The sequence below is a fragment of the Piliocolobus tephrosceles genome, chromosome 8 (assembly GCF_002776525.5).
Source record: "Piliocolobus tephrosceles isolate RC106 chromosome 8, ASM277652v3, whole genome shotgun sequence".
In the NCBI taxonomy this organism is placed as follows: domain Eukaryota; kingdom Metazoa; phylum Chordata; class Mammalia; order Primates; family Cercopithecidae; genus Piliocolobus; species Piliocolobus tephrosceles.
The window spans coordinates 1,944,114-1,964,848 of NC_045441.1; the positions used below are offsets into that span (position 1 = coordinate 1,944,114).

The 20,735-nt window shown below is 53.6% G+C and overlaps 1 protein-coding gene across 4 annotated transcripts in view; it reads left to right on the plus strand.

The window, feature by feature from the left end:
- The window catches only part of FOXK1 (forkhead box K1), a 97,595-nt gene that overhangs the window by 65,437 nt on the left and 11,423 nt on the right, over positions 1–20,735 (plus strand). For all 4 annotated transcript variants that reach the window (XM_023188444.3, XM_023188445.3, XM_023188447.3 and 1 more), the window contains exons 2-7: positions 322–507; positions 13,845–14,001; positions 14,599–14,745; positions 16,344–16,537; positions 20,120–20,286; positions 20,375–20,659. In XM_023188444.3, coding sequence (XP_023044212.2) covers positions 322–507; positions 13,845–14,001; positions 14,599–14,745; positions 16,344–16,537; positions 20,120–20,286; positions 20,375–20,659 — 1,136 coding nt within the window. The remainder of the gene's footprint in view (positions 1–321; positions 508–13,844; positions 14,002–14,598; positions 14,746–16,343; positions 16,538–20,119; positions 20,287–20,374; positions 20,660–20,735) is intronic.

A 20,735-nucleotide genomic window follows, 5' to 3' on the forward strand; every position in this document is an offset into this window, starting at 1 on the left:
GGAGCTTGCAGTGATCTGAGACCCGGCCACCGCACTCCAGCCCGGGGGACAGACGGAAACCCGTCTAAAAAAAAAAAAAAAAAAAAAGAAAGACTTCCTCTCAAAAAATAAAATAAAATAAAAAATAGACAACTGACGTCCAAATAAGCCTAAGTCTCAGTTCCTAAGTGTCTTCATAAAAGCATCGAAAGTGCTCCCTGGGGCCCAGGTTTGAGAGTTAGGGTCTGGCTCCGTTGACACACGGACACGCACCGTCCCTGGGTGTTGGCGTCTTCTGGAGTGTCCTCCTGCACCTCACACCCGCTCCTCCTCCCGTTGCAGGTGTACCTTCCGGTTTCCCAGCACGGCCATCAAGATCCAGTTCACGTCGCTCTACCACCAAGAAGAGGCCCCGGCCTCCCCGCTCCGGCCGCTGTACCCACAGATCTCCCCTCTGAAGATCCACATCCCGGAGCCGGACCTCCGGAGCATGGTCAGCCCCGTCCCCTCCCCGACTGGCACCATCAGGTAAGCAGCCCCCCAGCCTGCCCTTGGGCCCCCGGGAGAGAGGGAGATGGTGCGAGCGTGCCTGTCGCATGCAGCACTGGGTTCCAAATCTCTCTGGAAAACTGCACGTGTATGGAAACACAGAAAGTGTATGTGCATCCGGGACCTGGCTGAAATCTCTGTGAATTCTCTTACAAAGGGAAGAATCACTGCCTGGTCATCATCACTTTTCCCACTGGAAGTTTTACATATTAGGACTTGTTAAAGCAAGCACAGGTTTTTTTTTTGTTGTCTTTTGTTTGTTTTGTTTTTTTTAAAGTACATTGGAAATGGTTTTTTTGTTTGTTTGTTTTGAGACAGAGTTTTCGCTCTGTCACCCAGGCTGGAGTGCAGTGGCGCGATCTCGGCTCACTGCAACCTCCACCTCCCAGGTTCAAGCCATTCTCCTGCCTCAGCCTCCCAAGTAGCTGGGATGACAGGCGCCTGCTACCACGCCTGGCTAATTTTTTTGTAGTTTTAGTAGAGACGGGGTTTCACTATGTTGGCCATGCTAGTCTTGAACTCCCGACCTCAAATGATCTGCCTGCCTTGGCCTCCCAAAGTGCTGGGATTACAGGCGTGAGCCACCGCGCCTGGCTGAAAATGTTTTAAAGTAATATTTGTCCACCAGGATTTGGTGAACTTTGTTTCTGGAAGCTTCATTTGTGAAAATTCTCTGTGACCTTTTAGAAATTAATCTAGATTTTGAAGAAAGTCCTCAAACTTCCTCGTCTCTGGTGTGTTATACAGTGATAAACTCCTGAGTAGGGGTTTGCAGGGTGAAAAGTGTAAACAGAGCTCTGTGTAGGGAGTGCCGGTGAGCCCTGGACTGAGTCACACATGAACCTCAGGCGGCAGCCTGGATGCGTGGCACGCAGCCCTGGCCCTGGTCTTGTCATACAAGGATGCAAAAACAGACGTGTGCTTGAGGCTGGAGGGTTCATACATTCTTTAATTATTTACCTCTTCATCGCGGACATTTCCTAAACGTGGCTGGCTTTTCTCTCTCCCAACTGCACGTCCGTGGCCCTGAAGACGTGTGGCCGCGCACGGTTTGGTGCTGGAGCTGTGACTTCTCCGCAGCACCAGCAGTTTCTGTGTCACTCGTGCGTCACCAGCAAAGGTCAGCCCAGTGGAAAAAGCAGATCGCATCTTAGGGCTGTTGTGAACATGGTGTTGACCTCACCTATACCCTGAAAGGGGCTCAGGGGCCCTCAGGGACATCTGTGAGGCACATTCTGGGCACGCTGGTCTGTTGGAGCGAGTGCTGTGGCAATTCTGGGCCAGCCACGTCAGTCCCTCCCTGCTGACCTGTGCACTCTGCTGAGCCCCGGCTGTACCTTTGCTTTCTTTTTTCTTTTTTTCCCCTTGCAGCTGTAGGAGAAGAGAGGGCTTTTGTTTGTTTTTCAGAGACAGCGTCTCTCTGTCGCCCAGGCTGGAGTGCAATGGCGCAATCGTAGCTTGCTGCAGCCTCCAGCTTCTGAGCTCAAGCGATCCCCCCACCTCAGCCTCCCAAGTCGCTGGGAGCACAGGCATGCACCACCACACCCAGCTAATTTTCTTATCTTCTGAACAGACAGGGTCTTGCTATATTGCCCAGGCTGGTCTGGAACCCCTGGGCTCAAGAGATCCTCCCTCCTCCACCTCCCAAAGTGCTGGGGTTACAGGTGTGAGCCAACACACCCAGCCCGTACGTGGCCTGCACCTTTTCAGGGTCCGCAGTTAGAATTACACACTGGCTTCTCTTGGAACACAGCCATCAGGGGCACGGCTTCTCTATCCTGCTTTGCCGACAAGTTACCAGTGGGAAAAGTGGCCTGGAGTCGGCCTCCTTTTTTCCAGAGCCAGTGGGTGGGCAAGTCTCTCGTGGAGAGAGAAGTTCAGGGACAGTGCTGCTGCGGAAAGGCGAGGCCCTGGGCTCAGGCCGGGCACGGTCGTGTGTGTGACTCTTTGCGGTCACTTCAGCCCCCACCTTCCCAGGCCTGGCTCCCGCCTGCGGAGCCAGTGCTGTGACGTCATGACCCTCTGGAATGATGATGGTGAATCCTAAGTGACTGAAAGCCTGGTGTGTGCCCACCTGGCCCTGTGCCGAGCAGTGCACATGCAGTATTTTATTTAGTTCATATAGCTTTATGAGAGAATGTTCTGGAAGTAGACAGTGATGATGGTTATTCAATTTTGTGACTATCCTAAAAGTCACTTTAAAGGGTGACTTGACTGGGCGTGGTGACTCACACCTGTAATCCCAGCACTGTGGGAGGCCAAGGCGGGCAGATCACTTGAGGCCAGGAGTTCGAGACCAGCCTAAGCAACATGGTGAAACCCTGTCTCTACTAAAAATACAAAAATCAGCTGGGCATGGTGCCACATGCCTGTAATCCCAGCTACTTGGGAGGCAGAGGCAGGAGAATGGCTTGAACCCAGGAGGCAGAGGTTGCAGTGAGCTGAGATTGCACGACTGCCCTCCAGCCTGGGCAACAGAGCGAGACTCCTTCTCTAAGTAAATGAATAAATGGTGAATTGAATGTTACGGGAATTGTATCTGAAGGAAGCAGTTGAGCACCGCATACGTCCTTAAGTCTTTACCTAGTACCACCTTAAAGGCACTGTAGAAACGGTGGCCAAGACCAGCTCATGCGCTGCTGGGAGCTCACACCAGAAGAAGCTGCTCCTGCTGCTTTTGGTGTGGGCAGCAAAGGCCTCAGGTCCAGAGAGAAGCAGGCCGGGCAGCGATCCGGGGCTCCTGAGGAAGGGCCAGGCCAGCGCCCCCGCCCTAGCCTGGCAGTGGGTTATTAATCAGCAGGTTGTAATCCAGCCAAACAGAAGCTTTATTTTATTTATTTATATTTATTTATTTATACATACATACATACATACATACATACATACGGAGTCTTGCTCTGTCACCTAGGCTGAAGTGCAGTGGTGTGATCTCGGCTCACTGCAACCTCCACCTCCCTGGTTCAAGCAATTCCCCTGCCTCAGCCTCGAGACTACGTGGGATTACAGGCGCCCGCCACCACGCCCAGCTAAATTTTTTTGAATTTTTAGTAGAGACAGAGTTTCACCATATTGAAAGAAAGAAAAATGTTTTGGTTTGCTCCGGGAGGGGGCTTAAAAAAACAAAACTACTTCCCAGTGTTAATCCAAATTTGCACATTAAAGTCGCATTTGTATGACAAGAGAGGTCGTGGTTTTGCAAAGGAGTTAATAAGCGATACCTGTTTTTTAAATTAGGGCAGAGAAAATACTGTTTATTTTTATTTTATCTTAGCTTCAGGGGGTACATACGCATGTTTGTAACATGGGTATATTACGTACTGGTGGGGATTGGGCTTAGGGTGCCCATTACCCAAAGTACTCCGTAGGTCATCTTTCACCCCTCTCCCGCCTTCCCGCTTTGGAGTCCCAGTTTCTTGTTTCCATCCTCCTGTTCCTGAGTACCCAGCGTTCAGCCCCTGCTTATAAGCAAGAACAGGCGCCGTGCGGTATTGTTTCTGAGTTAGTTCACTTGGGACAAGGGCCTCCAGCTCCCTCGCGTTGCTGCCCAGGCCAAGATTTCGTTCGTTTTTATAACTGGGAGTAAAGAAATTTCGTACTGAGCACCTGAAGCTCTTGCGGCTGGAGCTGTTCTGAGAAGCTGGGTGGCGGCCTCCTGTGACCGCGAGTCCCCATGGGGGATGCGAGCAGCTCCCTGGGCCTGCACCCGCCCTGATCTTGCTGCGGGAGCCGGGAAGGTGGGGGGCCACCCCGTTCCCCTCCTTCCGCCCAGTCCTGTTCTTTGAAACCGCCCTGTGCAAAGACCGGATTCTTGTTAGGGGGAATTCTGTGCGGAGAAAGTAGTAAGTTAGGGACTGGCTGACTCGCTGTCTGGCTTTTTGGCCTTCCATTGTTACAATAAAAGCCTCTCTGTTTACATCCGTTTATCTTAGCACCGTGGAATTCAATTGAGTGTTTAGAAACCTCAGAGGCCCTTGAGGTTTTGCCTGCCAAGATACTTTTCAGTTTGAGTTTCTGCTGTAGGGTGGAGCCGGCGTGTTTACAAACACTCCCTCCCTTCCCTGCCCCCTCCCGACTCTCCTCTCTGGCTGGCTCCCTAACTGATCCGGAGGTGGGAGCGGGGCCAGGCCCGGAGAGCCGGCTGCCTGCAAGGCTGTCCCCGCCCGGTGCCGCCCCGCCCCCGCGGTGCCTGCCTTCCTAATTTGGTGTGCGTTCGCCTCGCCAGTCCTCATTGGCCGTGGAGTGGCCGCCTTGGTGCAGGCCGGGCTCGCCCAGAGCCCCTCATTCCCAGGAGTCGGGAGTGGCTTGGGAGCGGCTTTTTCCTGGGGGGCCTCCCTGATCAGCTGCCCCTGCCCCCGCCCCGCGCCCCACCCTCCTTCCTTCCTTTCCGTTCCTCCTGCCTTGCTCTCGAAGGCCCTGGCTCCTTTTCCCAGGACGGGTGGGTGTGGGTGTGTGGTTTTGTGTGTACGTGTGTGTTTTTTTCTGATTGATTTTTTTCTACCCTGAAGTACTCCACCCAGAAAATGAATGAACTCTCTTTGAAATAAATTCTGCTATCTTTAGCAGCAGTTTGACCTTTCTTTCCTTTTTGGAAAGAAGAGTTTTTACAGGCCAGGCGGGGTGGCTCAGGCCTGTCATCCCAGCACTTTGGGAGGCCGAGGCAGGCAGATCACCTGAGGTCAGGAGTTCGAGACCAGCCTGGTCAACATGGTGAAACCCTGTCTCTACTAAAAATACAAAAATTAGCCAGGCATGTAATCCAAGCTACCTGGCAGGCTGAGGCAGGAGAATGCTTGCACCTAGGAGGCAGAGGTTGCAGTGAACCAAGATCGCACCACTGCACTCCAGACTGGGTGGCAGAGCGAGACTGCATCTCAAAAAAAAAAAAAAAAAAAAAGGGGGGGGGGGTTCTTAGGAAGGAATTGAAGTATTTAATGAAAGAATTAAAGTAGTTAATCATTTTCTAGGTTCTACCAAATAGACACCAGTCTAAAAAGTGTTCCTTAGAGGTAGAGTTTTAAGAAAACTGCTGAAATTCAGTGAAAGGACATTGCACAGAGAGTGACTGTTTCTGCTCATGAGGGCAATACTTCAGGAGCTATTTCTCTTAAGGCTTTTCCAGATGTCTCCAACGTGGAGATCAAAAATGAAAGTAAGTCGTACAATTCGGCGAAGGTCAGCAGTATGTAAATATATAGTAAAAATGCAGCAACTGACTTCAGAAGTCTTTCCCTTTTAATCATGATCTTTCAACACAGTTCTGCCTTACTACTAGATAACATTCAGTCCTAACTTGGTTTATGTTGTTTTGTAAAGTTAGAGGTCTTTTGCGTTTGGAGGTTGTTGGATCTACGTTAGAAATACTCTCCTTTTTCTGACAAACTTTGGTTCCTTCCTGCAGGGTGATTCATCTGTTTCAAAGTTTCTGGTTGGCTGGGCGTGGTGGCTCATGCCTGGAATCCCAGCACTTTGGGAGGCTGAGGCAGGAGGATTGCTTGAGGCCAAGAGTTCCAGACAAGTCTGGGCAACATAGTGAGACCCCATCTCTAAAAAAAAATTTTTTTTAATTAGCTAGGTGCAGTGGCTCACGCCTATAGACCCATCTACTCGGGAGGCTGAGGCAGGAGGATCACTTGAGCCCAGCAGTTGGAGGCTGCAGCAAACTATGATGTCACCGCTGCACTCCAACCTGGGCAACAGAGCAAGACCCTGTCTCAAAAAAATAATAATTAAAAAACACCAGTTTGTGGCTGCAGTCTCCCCTGTGTTTTCAGCAGGTCTGCAGGAGGGTTGTGGTGTGAAGGTGTGAGTCACCCCCAGTGGGAATCCTGCGTGGCCAATCCAGGCTGGCTGCACCAGCATTTGCAAATCTAATGAGGGTCCCTCTTCCCTTGTCTCCCTGTCCCTGTCCCTGTAGGTCCTGCCGCCCCTCCCCACCCCACCACACCCTCTTAGTCTTTTCCCAGCTGAGAACTCTGGAGCAGTGACTGTTGCTTCCTCCACAGGGGAAGGTTGGGACTTTCTGTCTTCCTTTAATTTTTCCCTCCTGCTTAGATCCCTTCGAGGGGCGACTTTGGTGCTAAAGTGTTGGGAGTTCAGAATGAAGCTTGGTAGGGAAGTCCTTGTGTTTGTCCCGATCTGTTGAAAGGACATCCCCATCCCTGCCTTTCCTGTAATCTCAGGGAGGGCCCTAGCGCCCGCCTGACTTCTCAGGTCCACCTCTGGCAACCAGCGGCTTGTGTGGAGTAGGCCTGTTGCACAGCGTCTGTGCAGGCACGTGAGGCATGAGGACAGCCCTTCCTGGGTTCCACGAGCCTCAGGGGAAGCAGGAGGCGCCTGCAGACATGGAGCTGACCCCGGAACCTGCCTAGCTGCGGGGCGCCTCTCTGCTCAAGCACCCACTCAGCTCTGTGAGGTCTGTGCCTCACATGAGAGCAGCTCCTGTTCAGGCCACCATGCTGGCTGTTCTCACCGGGGCAAAATGCACTTCAGAAACAAGTTCATTTTATTTTTAAAATTATTATTTTTAATGGTGGTTCCACTTTGGGTTTGGGGGGTTGATTTTGTTTCTGTTTGTTTGTTTTTTGAGACAGGGTCTCTCACTCTGTTGCCCAGGCTGGAGTGCAGTGGCACAGTCACAGCTTATTGCAACCTTGACCTCCCTGGCTCAAGCCATCCTCCCACTTCAGCCTCCTGAGTAGGTGGGACTATGGGCACCCACCACCACACACAACCCAGCTCATTTTTTATTTTTGTTGAGATGCTGTCTTGCTTTGTTGGCCAGGCTGATCCTGAACTCTTGGCCTCAAGCAGTCTTCCCAACTTGACCTCCCAAAGTGCCAAGATTACGAGCGTGGACCCGTTTTGCTGTTGTTGTTGTTGTTTTTGTTTTGTTTTGAAGCAGGGTCTTGTTCTGCCACCCAGGCTGGAGTGCAGTGCTGCGGTCACAGCTCGCTGCAGCCTCGACCTCCTGGACTCAAGCGATCCTCCCACCTCAGCCGTGACTACGGGAGTGATCCACTAGTTAATTTTTAAAAATAGCTTCCCAGCAGTTTGCAGTGTCAGATTTATCTTAAAGGAACACATTCTTTAAGATCGTTCTAAGAATTCGCCTCTGAAAATTTTCTTTCCCTATTTATTTTTTTCAGATTACGAAGAGACTATCTATCTATCTATCTGACTATATGCATCTTACAAAATGCAAACATTTCAGAAAGTGAAAATCCCTCCACAAGTCACTCCCCAGAGCTGAGCCCTTCTGTCTTCTGTGTCTCTGAGTCGTATTTGTACGTGACTGTCTCTTGGTTTTTCCGGTGTAGATATTACACATGAGCTTCCTGTATGGAAATTAAGGATTTAGCTTCCTCCCTCCCCATCCCAGTAAAGTTACATCACCATGTTTGGTTTACCTAGCATTAGCATTTTCTGTATTAGAACTGTGTAGTGATTGTAACACTTAGCCATTTCCTTCCTTGTACTTTTGGCTTATTTCCGTCACACTCCCCCTGCTCTTGGAGTTAATAATGGCCTTTTCTCCCTTTACTGTGAGGGCCGTCCTCTGGGGCCCCTCTGACCACAGGATCCTCTTCTCCATCATCCTGGGAATCCCCTCAGGAGGTGGTGGTGGAGAGAGGGCTGTTTCCTGAGTCCCACGTCTTCCTCTTTCCTGATTTGTTCCTTTGTTTTACTAGAGTACATCCTCCAGTCGCTTCCTGGGAAAGGGCACAGGAGAGAGACTTTGCATTTATTTACTTATTTAAGAGACAAGGTCTCACTTTGTCGCCCAGGCTGGTACTTCTAGGCTCAAGCGAGCCTCCTGCCTCAGCATCCCGAGTAGCAGGGACTACAGGTGTGCACCACCACGCCCGGCTAATTTTTGTATTTTTTGTAGAGATGGGGTCTCGCTGCATTGCCCAGCCTGGTCTTTAACTCCTGTGCTCAAGTGATCTGCCTACCTCAGCCTCCCAAAGTGCTGGGATTACAGGTGTGAGCCACCTCACCTGGACCCCTGGTTCCTGTCCACACTTCTGGGACTGGCTGTGCCTGCAGGCCTCTGAGCTGAGTGTCTCATGCCTCTCCTTTCCTTTCTCTCTCTACTTTCCGGGAGATTTTCTCCAGTCTCTCCTTCCATCCTTTCTTGGATTTGTATGTCTCCTCTTTTGAGCTCTTATTTTTTGAGAGTGTGTTCTTGCTCTGCAGGTGTGCTTTGCTGCTGCTCTCACTGTCTTACAGAGACGGCGTCGTTACCTCTCTAGGGATGGGAACCACGTCTCGTCACCTCCCGGGCTCCCATAGGTTTCCCTGGGTCCCTCTTCTCTTCTGTTTTGCACCATGTCCCACCTGTTAGAAGCTGCGTCAATCCACAGATGTGCCTTGGCCGGCTGTTCTGTTTAACAGCAAGGTCCTAAAAACCCTCTTAGAGTGGCTGGTGTTGGAGCAGGGGCTGGGGCAAGGACCCTGAGCATTCTCCTCTGCAGGGAGGTTCCCCCAGGAGGCTTCAGGCGCTGCCTTGGGACGCAAAGGACATGGCAGACCCCTGCGGCCTTCTCGCCCCTCCACTGCCCACAAGGCTCCGTCCCAGCCGCTTCCTCCAGCCCCTCCAAGCGGGTCCCATCTGTGTCTCTAGGGCTTCAGGAGGGATCAGGTCCTTTCTGGCAGAGCACTGCCCTCTCTGGGCCTGCCGAAGCAATAACCATCCCGACCCCAGGCCTCTCAGGGTGGCCTCCACCTCAGCATAGAGCCAAGGGCATTGAGGGTGCACTGGAAGGACCACAGCCCTGTGCCCCAGGGAAGGCTTGTCTTGGGCTCTGGGGACAGAGCCCAGCTGGCAGCTCCAGAGGTGGCTTTAGGTCTGTCGTTGGATTTGCCTTTCTCAGCGTGACTTCTCATGATGACGCGACCCAGCGACCCGTGTGTCCCACGGCCCGTCCACTGGCGTGTCCTGGGTGGTCCCAGAGGCGCCTTCTAGGCCCGGTCCCTGAGCATGGTGGAGGCTGCACGTGGTGGACGAACATGGGGTTGTCCCCACGAGCCCAGCTCCGGGATCCCCCATGCAGGATCCTCCAGCTCTCTCACCTGAGGCAGAAATGTGACTTGGGAATTGTCCTCCCTATAAAGGAAGCAAAATCGGGACACAGCAGTTTGCAGTGTCAGATTTATTTTAAAGGAACACATTCTTTAAGATCGTTCTAAGAATTTGCCTCTGAAAATTTTCTTTCCCTATTTATTTTTTTCAGATTGCGAAGAGACTATCTATCTATCTATCTATCTATCTATCTATCTATCTATCTGACTATATGCATCTTACAAAATGCAAACATTTCAGAAAGTGAAAATCCCCCCACAAGTCACTCCCCAGAGCTGAGCCTGGGGTGAGCTGCTTACTGTGCTTCTTCCCACTCTCAACCTCCAGTCGGGGGGCACAGGCATTTGATTCCCGTGTCATCTGTGGGCTGTCGCTGTCCAACCTCTGCGTCCCACACCCAGGCAGCTAGGGACTGGGGGTCCTGACTGAGGCCTGGGGTACTTACCCCACAAGGAGTGATTCCCTGTTTCCTGGAATTGAGCTGGGAGTCCCTGTCGGGGAGCAGTGGGGTCCCCTCAACTTTCTGCTCTCTCTCATTCCCGCAGGAGGAAACGTGTGCATGTGTATGCCGTCCTTTTCAGCATTCTTTTTTTTTTTTTGAGACGGGGTTTCACTCTTGTTGCCCAGACTGGAGTGCAATGGCGCAATCTCGGCCCACCGCAACCTCTGCCTCCCAGGTTCAAGTGATTCTCCTACCTCAGCCTCCCAAGTAGCTGGGATTACAGGCGTGCGCCACCACGTCCGGCTGATGTTGCATTTTTAGTAGAGACAGGATTTCTCCATGTTGATCAGATTGGTCTCGAACTCCTCACCTCAGGTGATCCGCCTGGCTCGGCCCCGCCAAGTGCTGGGATTACAGGCATGAGCCACTGTGCCTGGCATTCAGCATTTTTTTTTTTTTTTTGCGGGGGGAGACGGAGTCTCGCTCTGTTGCCCAGACTGGAGTGCAGTGGCACGATCTCAGCTCACTGCAAACTCCGACTCCCAGGTTCACGCCATTCTCCTGCCTCAGCCTCCTGAGCAACTGGGACTACAGGCGCCTGCCACCACGCCTGGCTAATTTTTTGTATTTTTTAGTAGAGACAGGGTTTCACCGGGTTAGCCAGGATGGTCTCGATCTCCTGACCTCGTGATCCACCCTCCTCGGCCTCCCAAAGTGCTGGGATTCCAGGCGTGAGCCACCACGCCTGGCCCAGCATTTTCTTTAGATTGCTAAGGGAGTGTTTCGTGGACTCTTGGCATCAGACACAAGATGTCTTGATTAGTTTCCCAGACGGCTCCAAGGCCCCTGGCTTTGGAGCTGGGTGTCCTATCCCACCTCGGCCAGGCACCCTCGGACCTGTCTTCCCCCAGAGCACTTCACCAGCCCTTAGCGGCTGTGAGGCTTGAGCAGCCTCTGCTTCCTGCCTCCCTCAGCTGCAGGCCTGGTATCAGGGGCCTTGGTATCAGGAGCCTGGTACCAGCACAGCCGCATGGCTGAGGCCCACCTGCAGAGGACAGCTGAGTGCGGCTTATTGAAAGGTGGGCTGCTCCGAGGGCTGGAGGGGCCATGTGAACAAACACACGTGGTCCCTCAGCCCAGGTGGCTGGAGAACCTCCAAAACTGCGGCGACGTACCTGTCCCAGCTGGAATGACACCAGGATCTGGCAGCCCAGGCCAGGTCCAGTGCTGGGGCACGTGGTGGAGAGACCACACTCCTCTCCTCCCTGTGTTTGAGCCAGGTTTTGACAACCTTTATTATTTCCACTTGAAATTATTATCTGGGGAATGACAACCTTTCCTGTGGGTTTTACTCCATGAGGTTTTTTGTTTGTTTTTTGAGATAAGGTCTCACTGTTGCCCAGGCTAGAGTGCAGTGGTATAATCATAGCTCACTGCAGCCTCGACCTCCTAGGCTCAAGCCATCTTCCTGCGTGAGCCTCCTGAATAGCTGGAACTGCAGGTGTGTACTACCATGCCCAGCTAATTTTTAAAATTTTAAAACTTCATGTATTTATTTACTTTTAGAGACAGGGTCTTGTTCTGCTGGAGTACAGTGGCACAATTATAGCTCACCGTAGCCTCAAACTCCTGGGCTCAAGCAATCCTCCTGCCTCAGCCTCCTGAGTAGCTGAGACTACAGGTGCACACCACCACACCTGGCTAATTTTAAATTTTTTGTAGAGATGGGGGTGTCACTGTGTTGCCCAGGCTAGTTTAGACCATCTGTGCTCAAGCGATCCTCCCGCCTCGGCCTCCCATATTGCTGGGCTTTCAGGCATGAGCCACCGCGCCTGGCAGACACAAATTTTCTAGGATCTTTTGCAAAACAACTGCTGGGAACAGGAGCAGGTCCCTGCTACATGTGCTGGGCTATCTGTGGATTGGGGGGTGGGGGGTGCCCCTCGTTGGTCCTCAGGAGGATCCAGAAGCCCGCCTGCCACCTCATGGGCCTCGGACAAGATTTTCCGAGCTGATTGGCCATTCCCCAGCCTGTGGCCGGAGATCAGAGTGTATCTGAGTGACACCTCGGCTCAGTGGTCCCAGCAAGGCCTGACATCTCAGTTCTTCCTGCTGAGTCCCAGGGGGATATCCAGTGGCTTTGGGTCTGGGACCCGGTGCACAGGCGCGGTCTGCGGCCCCTCCAGCCATGAGGCCATCCTGCCTCGGCAGGGAGGTATTTGGTTCCCAGAAGCCCTTGACAAAGCTGATTTTGGGGGCTGTGTGCTGTTCTCAGTCAAAACCTTTCTGTCCCCTTCGCACCATCTTGTAAGCTTGGGTTTTGTATTTTGGGTTCAGAACTAAATTCAGAAAGTTTCCTTTTGACCGTTGCTACCTCTATCGAGCCATTCATGGGTGTTCATTTAAATTTCGACATGTGCGGAACTTACCTATCTCTGCCGTATTTGGGGAACCTGTTGGAAGAGAGAACAGGAATTCCAGATCAGAGTCCTTAACGTTCCATGTGGGTGACACTGAGTCATTCCTGACAGTGCCCCAGGCCTGAACTGCTCATTAATGTCAGCTGCCAGGTTTTTCTCAGCCACAGGATTTTTTTCATTCATCCCCCTGCTCCATCCAAAAAATGTTTCTTGAGTCCCGCCTGCACCGAAGGGGGCTCCTACTTAGCCTAAGTTTTAGAGATCTGAGTCTTGTGCCTGGACAGTTGGGGAAGGATGTTCCAGACAGACGAAGCGGCAGCAAGGCAGGAGGAGGAGAATGGACCTTCTGGATGGTTCTGGGTGGCCTGCAGGGCAATGCAGCCAGGGAGCGTCCTGCCCGCCACAGGGGCTCTAAGGCGGCTGAGGGGGGAGGTCAGCATCACAGGTGGGCAGGGTCCAGCCCAGGATGGGGCCAGGTGGGTGCCCATGAGCTCAGGACAGTGGGAGCGCTTTCTCTCAGGAGGTTTTGCACCCACTCTTCGTGTTCTCATTGGCTTTCTCTGAATACCTGTAATAGAAATCATTTTCAGAAGCAAAACATCGCCGTGGTTTGCTAACCGAAGCCTGCCTGAGTTAGCGAAGCAGGCCAGGGCGCACCCCTCAGCTGGACGGACACAGCCTCCTGCCCACGGTCCCGGCCTCAACCCAGAGCCTCACCTGCAGCCGGGGGTGTCGGTCCCTCCCGGCCACCTGGGTTGCTCCAGCCTGGGAGGGAGAGGAGATGAGGGCAGGGGTGTCTCAGCGGCTCAGGGCAAAACCGCAGGGGTCGTCTCTTCCCGAGGGCGGTGTCTCCAGGAGAGCCACCTGCCACTCCTTCATCCTGCGGGGCGATGGCACTTCCACAGCCCCTTTCCAGCGTCTGCCTCTGTGACTGCACGGGGTTGTCCTGGGCCCGAGCCTTTTCCCACAGCGCCACCTTGTGGACACCTGTGCAGGAGCCAGCAGCCGGCAGAGGCTACCTGCTCCGGGTGCTCGTCCTGTAGGGGTGTGTGTGGGAGGAGCTGAGGAGGGGCCCCCACAGAGCTGCCTGACCAGGTGCTGCCCTGGGCCCTGCACAATGGCAGGAGGAGGGCCTGCAGCACTCTCAGTCCCCAGGCAGAAGTCACCACTGGAAGGAAACTTGGCTGCCGTTTCCAGCGTCTTGTCCCTGACGCTGTGTGGCCTTGGCAGGGCAGCGTGATGGCACTTACGATTGGAAAGTGCGAGCTTCTTCCCCACAAGCCCCACCCTCTGGGTAGGTCCTGAAGCCCTGTGTCCCACAGGGGCCCCCTTTTCAGAGCCATAAGCTTACAGTGTCCTTCTCTCTCCTCAGCGTCCCCAACTCCTGCCCAGCCAGTCCACGTGGTGCCGGCTCCTCCAGTTACCGCTTTGTGCAGAACGTGACCTCAGACCTGCAGCTGGCAGCAGAGTTTGCAGCAAAGGCCGCGTCGGAGCAGCAGGCAGACACGTCCGGAGGAGACAGCCCCAAGGTCTGAGCCCACCTAGAGCCGCGATGCACGTGGTGACCAGGATCGGGCCATAGTGACCCAGTGTGGGCGGCACAGACAGCCCAGGGCCCACGGGCGTGTGCTTGAGGTGGTCTCAGCCCACAGGGAATGGAGCCACAGCTGGCTGTAGAGCCCAAATCATCCCCGTTGGTCATTTGCTGGTGACAGGGGTGGCACCATCACCGAGGGCCCCTCCCGCTACGCTCCTTGTTCATTTGCTGCTGGCATCCTGGCGTCAGAGCCTTCATACAGCCCTTGAGAAGGATGGCACCGTCCTTATAACTTTGTGTCTTAGTTCGTTTCTGTCCAACAGCGGTTTTCAAATTGATTAGTGGAAGAGGTGAGAAATTCCAGAATTAAATTATAATAAAACCGAAGTTTTCCTTCCCACGAGGCAAAAACGGCTGTTCCTAGTTGAATGCAAGCACATCAATGGGATAGTTGGAAGGCACCGGGATGGGTGCCGTCGAGACATGCACGGTCTTGTGGGAAGGTTCCTCCCTGTCACCTGTGACGGGTGGGTGGAGTGGACTCGGGGACCTTGCTGGAGCTCATCCCGTGAGCCCTGTCTCTCCACAGGACGAATCAAAGCCGCCGTTCTCCTATGCGCAGCTGATCGTGCAGGCCATCTCCTCCGCCCAGGACCGGCAGCTGACCCTGAGCGGGATCTATGCCCACATCACCAAGCATTACCCCTATTACCGGACGGCCGACAAAGGCTGGCAGGTGAGGCCAAGTCCCTGGGGCTGGACCACCTCTGAAGGCCCTTGGAACGTGAAACTGACAGGCGCGTCGCTTCCCTTAAAACAGAAAAGAGGGCCGGTGAGGGAGCTCATCCTTGGAACCCTAGCACTTTGGGAGGCTGAGGCAGGAGGAGGATCAAGACCAGCCTGGGCAACATAGAACCTCTTTTCTACTAAAAATTAGCTGAGTGTGGTGGTGCACACCTGTGGTTCCAGCTACTCGGAGGCTGAGGTGGGAGGATCGCTTGAGCCCGGGAGGTGGAGGCTGCAGTGAGCTGTGATCACACCACTGCACTCCAGCCTGGGAGACAGAGAAAGATCCTGTGTCTAAAAAGAAAAAAAAAAATTTTTTAACTAAGAAAATGAATATAAAAGAGGGATGTTTTCACAGACGGCATATGATACATCTGACAGCACTGTGATACCATTGTATCTAAATACTCTTTTTTATTAGTTTTCTTCTTCTGAACCCCAGAACTGAGAAGATGGGTCTATATCTTGTTAGATTTTGTGCTTGCTGTGCCTTACGATCGCATGTTAAGTTGGAAAAATGCACTGTATACTGTTAATAAAACCGTCTGCATGTCTGAATTGTGGATGGGATCGTAAGAGCTTTGTCCACGCCAGCCATGACTGACGCATGTTGCATTTGCCTGTATTTTCTCCAAAGTCAGTGTAGCACATCCACGAATTTTGTTTTGTTTGTTTGTTTTTTGAGACAGGATCTCACTCTGCTGCCCCGGCTGGAGTGCAGTGGCGCGATCTCGGCTCACTGCAACCTTTGCCTCCCAGGTTCAAGCGATTCTTCTGCTTCAGCCTCCCAAGTAGCTGGGACTACAGGCACCCCACCACCACGCCTGGCTTTTTTTTTTGGTATTTTTAGTAGAGACAGGGTTTCACCGTATTGCCCAGGCTGTCTCAAACTCCTGACCTCAGGTAATCCTGCCCACCTTGGCCTCCCAAAGTGCTGGGATTACAGGCGTGAGCCACTGCGCCCGGCCAAGACCCAGTGTTTTCTTTGTCCCAGACATGCTCCTAGACCAGGATCTGTCGTTCTGTTTCACTTTTTCTGTAAAGAATGGTAATGGCAGCCAGGCACAGTAGCTCATGCCTGTAATCCCAGCACTTCGGGAGGCCGAGGTGGGAGGATTGCTTAAGCCCAAGAGTGTGAGACCCCATCTGGACTAAAAATACAAAAAATCAACCAGACATGGTGGCCCACGCCCATAGTCCCAGCTACTCAGGAGGCTGAGGCAGGAGAATCCCTTGAACCCAGGAGGTGGAGATTGCAGTGAACTGAGATTGCGCCACTGCAGTCCAGCCTGGGCGACGGAGCAAGACTCTGTCTTAAAAAAAAAAGAAAAGGTAAAATGGTCATGATGCTGTGTCAGATTTTGATAGGAATGACCTGCCCTGTGCCTCAGTGCTGCTCCCATAAGGCCCAGTCAGCGCAGCACCAAGGGCTCTGCACAGCGGGACGGCCCCCCCTCACCCTGGTCCTGCGTCTGTTGCAGATTTGGGGCGGGTAGGACTCGTTTTCTGATTTGCTGGTGACGGGTGAATGTCTCTGCTTCCCTGCAGAATTCTATCCGACACAACCTCTCTTTGAACCGTTACTTTATTAAAGTCCCACGTTCCCAGGAGGAGCCTGGGAAGGGGTCTTTTTGGCGAATAGACCCCGCCTCTGAAGCCAAGCTCGTGGAACAGGCATTCCGGAAACGGAGGCAGAGGGGCGTCTCCTGCTTCCGCACCCCCTTCGGGCCTCTGTCCTCAAGGTAAAGCTCTCTGCGCGGCCATCCTTGAGCTGTTAGGAAAGCTGAGCTGCCCCGGAGTTTAGAGATGCCTGGTGTAGTCTGCCCTCCGGATCTGTGGGCCCCATAGCTGCAGGCTCAGCATGCGGGCAAAATATCCCCCCCCCAAAAAAAAGGGCTGGCACAGGGCATCACGCCTGTAATCCCAAGCACTCTGGGAGGCCAAGGCGGGTGGATCACCTGAGGTCAGAAGTTTGAGAGCAGCCTAGCCAACACGGTGAAACCCTTGCCTCTACTGAAAAAAATACAAAATTAGCCGGGTGTGGTGGCAGGTGCCTGTAATTCCAGCTACTCGGGAGGCTGAGGTAGGAGAATCACTTGAACCTGGGAGGCGGAAGTTGCAGTGAGCCGAGATTGTACATACCACTGCACTCCAGCCTGGGCGACAAGAGCAAAACTCCATCTCAAAAAAAAAGAAAAAGTAATACAAAGGAAACGATACACACTACAACAGCTATTTACATAGCATGCACAGTGTGTTAGGGATCATAAGCAACCTGGCGATTACTTAAAGCTTACAGGCGGATGTGCGCAGGTTGTATGCAAAGGCGGCACCATTTCTACGAGGAACTAGGATAAGCATCTGCAGATTTGGTACCTGCAGCCCCCTCCCCTCAAGTACTGAGGGATGACTGCTGGTTTTGGCACTCAAAGACTCCACCATTTTCTGTTTTTGTTTTTGTTTTGAAAGAGTACCTCAGGACCAAGAACTCCTAAAATAGTAAGGTTACTAAGTAAGCCACTGACTGTTGTATGAAAAATCACATTTTAGTTCTTAAAAGTGGAAATGTGTGTAGCAATGGGAACGGTTCCTAAGGCCGAGAATAAACGGACTGCAGCTTTCGGTGCTTTCGGTGGCACTGAGCTTTCCGTTGCAGTGTGAGAGGACCCAGGGAGAGCCGAATCTTTGAAGGGACAGACGAGGGGTATGACTTGGGGAGCCCACAACCGCCTTTGCTTTTCGCAGATGCTGGGAACGCAGCCCTGCTGCAGGCGGGGTGGACAGACCCTCCCCCAGCCGCCGCCGCCGCCGCCCACCTGGTGGGTCAGGGCCTCCGCTGCCCATCTCGGTCCTGGCCGAGCCCAGTCTGGAGGAGCAGCACCTCCTGTGAGCAGCCTGGGCAGCTCTTCCCAGGTTGCATCTCAGATGAGCCCATCCCAGGTGTGGGGGAGGAGATCTCCTGAGCGGCACTCCCGGAAATCCTTCCCAGCGGAAGGATACGTTAGCATCTCATGCTTCCCCTTTCAAAATTCTGTTTCCAACACGGTTGGATGAAAGATTGAAATATCTGAAAATTCATTTCAGGCAAGGGTCTGGCCTTGCGGTTCTCGGGTGAACGGGCCGTATGGTTAAGGTAGGACTTCAAAAAAGTGTTAGAACATTATTTGGAGCATTTCAACTGAGCATTTCAACTGAGCTCCAAGTGATGTTCAGATACTTTTTTGAATTCCTGCCTTAACCATATGCCCCGTTCACCTGAGAATCACAGTGCCAGGTCCTGTGTCTGAAATGAATTTTCAGATATTTCAGTCTGAACACAACATGACTTAAACGGAACGTGAAGAGAAATTTTGTTAAACCATGAGGTTGCTAGAGCTGTTGAAACAAGTACCACATACTGGGCAGCTTGAACAGGTGATGATTATACCACAGTTCTGTAGGGAGGCTGGACGTCCAGGGACAAGGTGTCGGGAGGGCGGGGTCTGTCTGAGGCTGCGAGGAGTCTCCCCAGGCCTCTGCCCTGGCTGCCGGCGGTCTCCAGCACTCCTCCGCCTGTGGGTGGTCAGGTGGCACCATCTGTGTGTGTCAGGGCACATTTCCCCTTTATACGAGGACACCAGTCATTGGATTCGGGTCCACTCAAATGACCATGATCTTTTGACTTGATCACCGCTGTTAGACCCTGTCTCCAAATAAGCTCATATTCTGAAGTACTGGGGGTTAGGATGCCAGTGTGTCTGCTTTGGGGGACATGGGTGAACCCCTGATAGCCACCAAGGTCATTTTCAATGACATTGAAGATGTCCATCTTCAAGGTCGCACTTGGAGCTGTGGAAGCAGGTGTTGTGCTGATAGAATCTGCTTGGGCGGTGGAAGGAGGGAAGACCCTCCGGCCCTGAGGACTGTACGGCAAGAGCTGTGTCTTCCAAAGAGGGAGGAGGCTGGCTTGACTTCCAGAGGCTGGATGGATTTAAAGGGAGGCAGGTCCTAGGACACGGGGTGACTGGGTAGAGGAAGGGGAGATTAGAGAGGGCCCTGACAGGCATTTGGACTCTTGGTAAGAATTAGAGCCGTGGCAGACTCAAGAACGGGGGAGCGGCCTGGCCACACGGGTTTGGGATTGAGTCCGGTGTGCACTGGAATCCGCAGTCAAGGCCTCCAGGCCCCTGGATGAGGAACAGACAGGGAGCTAAGTGGTCTGGAAGAGACTGCAGGGCAGCAGGGAGGGGAGGGATGGAGAGGGAGCGCCTGGGCAGGGAGGGGAGGGATGGAGAGGGAGCGCCCGGGCCTCTGTCCGTGGAGCCCAGGAAGGGCCCAGGTCAGCCACCCGTGGTAGACACAGCATATGCAAAGTGACCAAGGATGTTTGTAACACGATGAAGACTCTGGCTGGGCACCATGGCTCATGTCTGTAATTCCAGCACTCTGGGAGGCTGAGGCAGGAAGATCACTTGAGGCCAGGAGTTCAAGACCAGCCTGGGCAACCTAGCGAGACCCCTGTCTCTACAAAAAAAAAAATAATAATAATATATATATGTGTGTGTGTGTGTGTGTGTGTGTGTGTATTTAAATAAAGACTCACTCCTTACCCCAGCCACCCCTGGTGAGTTCCCAGCTTCCTGCCTTTCTGGTCTATGCTGAACCCTCCTGCTTTGCGTGTGCAGCGGTGTGGCTGGACTGCGTGTCCTGCCTCACGTGTGTGTTGGGTGGTCCCAGAGAAGAAAGCTGACTGCTTCCAGGCCTGGGTCTCGGCTGTGTCGCAGTCGCCCACGCTAGGCCCTCACAGGTGGCACCTGGCAGGAACGCTGTATTGTAGAGCCTGGGTCGATGGTGGCGGGGAGCCGGCGGGGAGCGGGCGGGGAGCCGGCGGGGAGTGGGCGTGCTTGGACTGTTAGTTGTGCAGGAAACAGTTACGCTCCCAAAGCTCGTTTTACTCTCAGGGGTAGAGTTTTCATGGTGTAATGGTTGTGCCTATCAAACAGAAGCTTATGTTTTTGGCACAGAAGGCCCGAGCCATTTTCACGGACACCTGGCTGGACCTCGGTGGAAGTGAACTCTGTAGGTTGTCACGTTCACTGCAACACCTCAGATGATACCGTCCCCTCCCATGGAACGGAGCCTCCCCCGATGCAGCCTCCGCTCAGATGGAGTTTTAAACACTGGGTTCAGGTTTCAGGGGGCATTTCTCACTATCTGAATGGGGAGGACAGAGACAGCTCCAGGGAGCGTGGGCGGGTGATGGGGCGACACTGAAATGCGTGATGTCTCGGAAACGTCCTCCTATCAGTGTGGGCGCTGACTGCCACTACCCTTCCCTCTTCCAGGAGCGCTCCAGCTTCGCCCACACACCCCGGACTGATGTCCCCTCGCTCCAGCGGCCTGCAGACCCCAGAGTGCCTGTCTCGGGAGGGCTCCCCCATTCCACACGACCCTGAGTTTGGGTCCAAGTTAGCTTCTGTCCCAGAGTACCGGTATTCCCAAAGCGCACCCGGTAAGGAGCGGGCGGCCCTCTTGCGGGGTGGGGTGGGGCTCGTGGGGGTGCAGGAGGGGTCACCATCTGCTCTCCGCCCTCCATGCAGGCTCCCCCGTCAGTGCCCAGCCAGTGATCATGGCCGTGCCTCCCCGACCGTCCAGCCTCGTGGCCAAGCCCGTGGCCTACATGCCTGCCTCCATCGTAACCTCACAGCAGCCCGCGGGCCACGCTATTCACGTTGTGCAGCAGGCCCCCACCGTCACCATGGTCAGGGTGGTCACCACGTCCGCCAACTCGGCCAACGGATACATCCTCACCAGCCAGGGCTCGGCGGGGGGCTCCCATGATGCCGCGGGCGCAGCCGTGCTGGACCTGGGCAGCGAGGCCAGAGGTAATGCAGCCGCGGCTGGCAGCCTTCGCAGGACCCTCCATGGTGGTCTGGGCCGGCAGATCCCCAAGGCAGCGCC